The 3,699-nt window shown below is 43.0% G+C and overlaps 1 protein-coding gene across 1 annotated transcript in view; it reads left to right on the forward strand.

The window, feature by feature from the left end:
• Positions 1-3,332, forward strand: part of man2a2 (mannosidase, alpha, class 2A, member 2) — an 83,046-nt gene extending 79,714 nt beyond the window's left edge. Inside the window, exons 21-22 of the mRNA XM_059945913.1 lie at positions 100-210; positions 1,123-3,332. Coding sequence (XP_059801896.1) covers positions 100-210; positions 1,123-1,272 — 261 coding nt within the window. The 3' untranslated portion in view covers positions 1,273-3,332. The remainder of the gene's footprint in view (positions 1-99; positions 211-1,122) is intronic.
• The last annotated feature ends 367 nt before the right edge of the window (positions 3,333-3,699 follow it).

Raw genomic sequence — 3,699 nt, forward strand, 5'->3', positions numbered from 1 at the left:
CCCCCCTCTCTCCCCCCTCTCTCCCCCCCTCTCTCTCCCCCCCCCTCTCCCCAAATTACTAGCACCCCTCCCCCCTCACTGTCTCATTTTTTGCTGCAGGTGGTTTCTGCCCCAGAGTTAGAAGCTGCTCTGATCCTTCATCGCAAAGGCTTTGACTGTGGGCTTGAGGCCAAGAGCCTGGGCTTCAATTGTACGACCACACATGGCAAGGTATGGGACAGATGACTGACCTCTGTAGTCACAGTCTGTTAACTGGCAGCAGGATAGGTGTCAGCAGATATGCGTGAAATGAAGAGAAGCAGTTGAGGGCAGCATTGACTGGAGCGGGATCTCCCAGTGGCCACCCATTTTAATTCCACTTCCCATTCCAATATGTCTATCCATGGCCTCCTCCACTATCGTGATGAGGCTATACTCAGATTGAAGAAACAACACCTTATATTCCGTCAGGGTAACCTCCAACCTGATGACATGAACATTGATTTTGTGAACTTCTGGTAATGCCCCCAACCCTGCCCCCTTCACCATTCCCTCTCTCACCTTATCTTCTTGCCTGCCCATCGCCACCTTCTGGTGCTCCTCCCCCTTTTTCATTCTTCTATGGCCTTCTGTTCAGACTCCCCCTTCTCCAGCCTTGTATCTCTTTCACCAATTGATTTCCCAGCTCTTTACTTCACCCCCTCCCCCTCCTGATTTCACCTATCATCTTGTATTTCTCCCTCCCCCTCCTGCCACTTTTTAACTCAACCCTTCTTATTTTCTCCAGTCCTGCTGAAAAGTCTCAAAAAGTCCCAAAACGTCGATTGTACTCTTTTCCATAGATGCTACCGACTTCTGATTTCCTCCAGTATTTGGCATGTATTGCTTGAATTTCCAGCATCTACAGATTTTTTGTTTGTGCTACCAGGGGTGGTGGTAAAGGTACATACATTAGAGACATTAATGAGGCTGTTAAATGTCCAAGATTTTTTTCTACAAATTAGTCTCTGATTTTAATTTTTTGAAATTTAAGTTTGAGAGATAGGCACAATATTGTGGGCTGAAAGACCTGTAGTATGCTGCGTAATTCTATGCTCTAACCCTTGTTTACAGCCTAACCCATTTCATGCCTTTCTGTTGCAGTTATCAGTGGGGACCATGTTTCAGGGTCTGGATGTCGTGAATGTGCAGCCAATGTCGCTGACTCTCCTGTATCCTGCCAAGCCCTTCAACAGCAGTCTTGTCTTCCTGAAACCAATGGAGATCTCCACCTTCCGCATTCGGATGGTTTGAGTGAATTCCCAACAGTACTTCCTCACCTGGAGCTAGGAGTTGTAAGATAGCAGCCAATTAGCAATATGAACCATGGCTCTTGGATACATAAACCCCAAGATGTTGATGGGGAGGGTGTTGGGGTAGGGCAGACTCAAAGACGGAAAATGTGTAACAGAACAACTCTGAATTTGAATTGGTCATGAATTTCTAGTTGCTTGTATAGTGAAAGCAGAGCCACACCAACCAATGCACTTTATGTAGAAATTCTACATGCAGTTTATGCATTTACCACTACAGTGTATGTCACTTCATGAATTTAATCGGCAAGCTGGACATGATTGTAAATTCATAACTCCAAAAGCAAGGACTAGAGCTCTGGTGAATCTGGAAGTGTTCAGTTTACACCTGTCTCTGTCATGCAAAAGCTCGTGTGCAGAAACAGAGCAGGCAAGTGTGGAAGTGTTAGTTGTGTGCACGGCGTCAGAATATTGTGCACACTCACAATTGCTCAGTGTGCACACCTGGACACCTGAACTGATCTAACTTGTGTAATGCATTCCTGAGAAGACTGACAATGAATTTCTCCTCAAGGTCTCTCCCATTCAAAACTGGGGGGGGAGGGTGGGGGGGGGGTGTTGGCGATGGTAGGATAGTCTGTTCTTTGAAAGTACTTTCCCTGTTGCAGATGAATTTGACGTGGACTGAAGCTAAGCTTGTGTAAGCCAGTGTCTCCACGATCCTGCTGCATTTTGCCATGTAAACCTCAGGCCAGTTGATACTCTGTTCTCATATTGTTTAGGACTTGGGTTCTGGTGTCTGGACCAGCACTGGGACATTCAAAGCCTCAGCTTCATTCGTCAGCATCTCCCTGGGTGTTTGTGCAATAATCTGTGGTTGTGCTGCATATTCAGAGTTGAAGGTGCTGGGTGACGTCAGGTCCCTTCACGTACGGCTGAGCTGCTATGTGCGATGTGCTTGTCGCAATATTTACAGCCCAGTACAAGACCTGATCAGCAATGTTAACAAATAAAAATGCTGTAAATGCACAGCAGATCTGGATGCACAAATACACATCAGCATTCGGAGCTTTCTGTACCACCTCCAGTAAAGCTAAAATATTTCATGGATTCTGGATTCTGAAGGATATGCTGGGTATTTTCATCATTTTTTACATATTTCAATGTTCCTTGATGTGTTCTGATTCACAATGTGAGCTCTATGATAGTTTTGCAAAATGATAAAGAGTAAGTTCTACTTCTGAAAGTTGTTTTTTAAGGTTAACTTGCTGCTCTTGGAAATAATCACTTTTTAAACAAATTGTAAGGCAGTTGGAATAATTTGCGATTGAAAAATTATGAATTCCGTAGTCTGAAACTAGAAAAGAGTCCTATAGAAATTTCCAACAGAAAAAAGAATTCTGGAATAACTAAGTTGTACTTTGAACCAGTGATATTAGCTATTTAAGATACTCTTTTTTTAAAAAAAACAAATCATGTTGTGCTGGAAAAATTGAAAAGATATCCAAGTGCAGATAGTTTATACTGAAATTAATTGACAAATTTTCTGAAGGAATGTTTTGTTGCACTGATCTGAAACAGGACTGAAGTGTTAGTGTCTTAACTTCCAGCAGGGCAGCTTTTATCTCCATCCTTTCTAAGGGGAAGTGTTTGACGAAACTACTTTGACCTTCATAACACTAAATACAGAGCCTCAAGATGGTTGATAGTGGTGGATGTAGCATAAGATGACAAATTAAAGGTATACCAATCAACTTTCTACATGAACCACATTATATTTGCTGAAGTTGTCAGGTGTTCCTGTTGTGACACCCCTCATTCAGGGGCCACTTGATGATAATCTAGATGTGCATTTAACTAGATTTTCTTGTATCTTTGGATTCAACCATTCCTTGTTCTGTAAAAGACCCAGCGTTCCTGACGGGATCAGACTGCTGTGTCTCCTGCTGCCAATAGAATCACTTGAACTTGGTGGATATTTGATTTTCTTACATCACAATCGCACTTTTATAGGAGCAGAACACAGTTACAAATACTCAATAAAACATGAGAGGAACTGGACTTTGTGTATTGTACACTTGTGTTTGTGCACCTATAGTTGGAGTCACAGCATGCAAGAACTAACGGAGTCAGTACTAATCACTGCGGATGCTGGAAATGTGAAGTGAACTGAAAGGATGGATATTTGGAGAAATGAATAAATACTTCTCTCTCTGGTGATGCCTGAATCTTTCTACCATTTTCTGTTTGGAGCATTGTGAAAGGAGCTTGCCCGTGCTGTTGCTGTGAGGAAATCTTGCTGCACATTTGTTTTGACAAATCTCTGGCTGTTGCCAAACAGACTGGGAAGCTGCACACAGAAAATGTCCTGCTGTAACTCGCTAAGCCCCTCCAGCATTTTGTGTGTTTTGCTCAAGATTTCCAGTAT

This window comes from Hypanus sabinus, chromosome 21, assembly GCF_030144855.1.
Source record: "Hypanus sabinus isolate sHypSab1 chromosome 21, sHypSab1.hap1, whole genome shotgun sequence".
In the NCBI taxonomy this organism is placed as follows: Eukaryota; Metazoa; Chordata; class Chondrichthyes; order Myliobatiformes; family Dasyatidae; genus Hypanus; species Hypanus sabinus.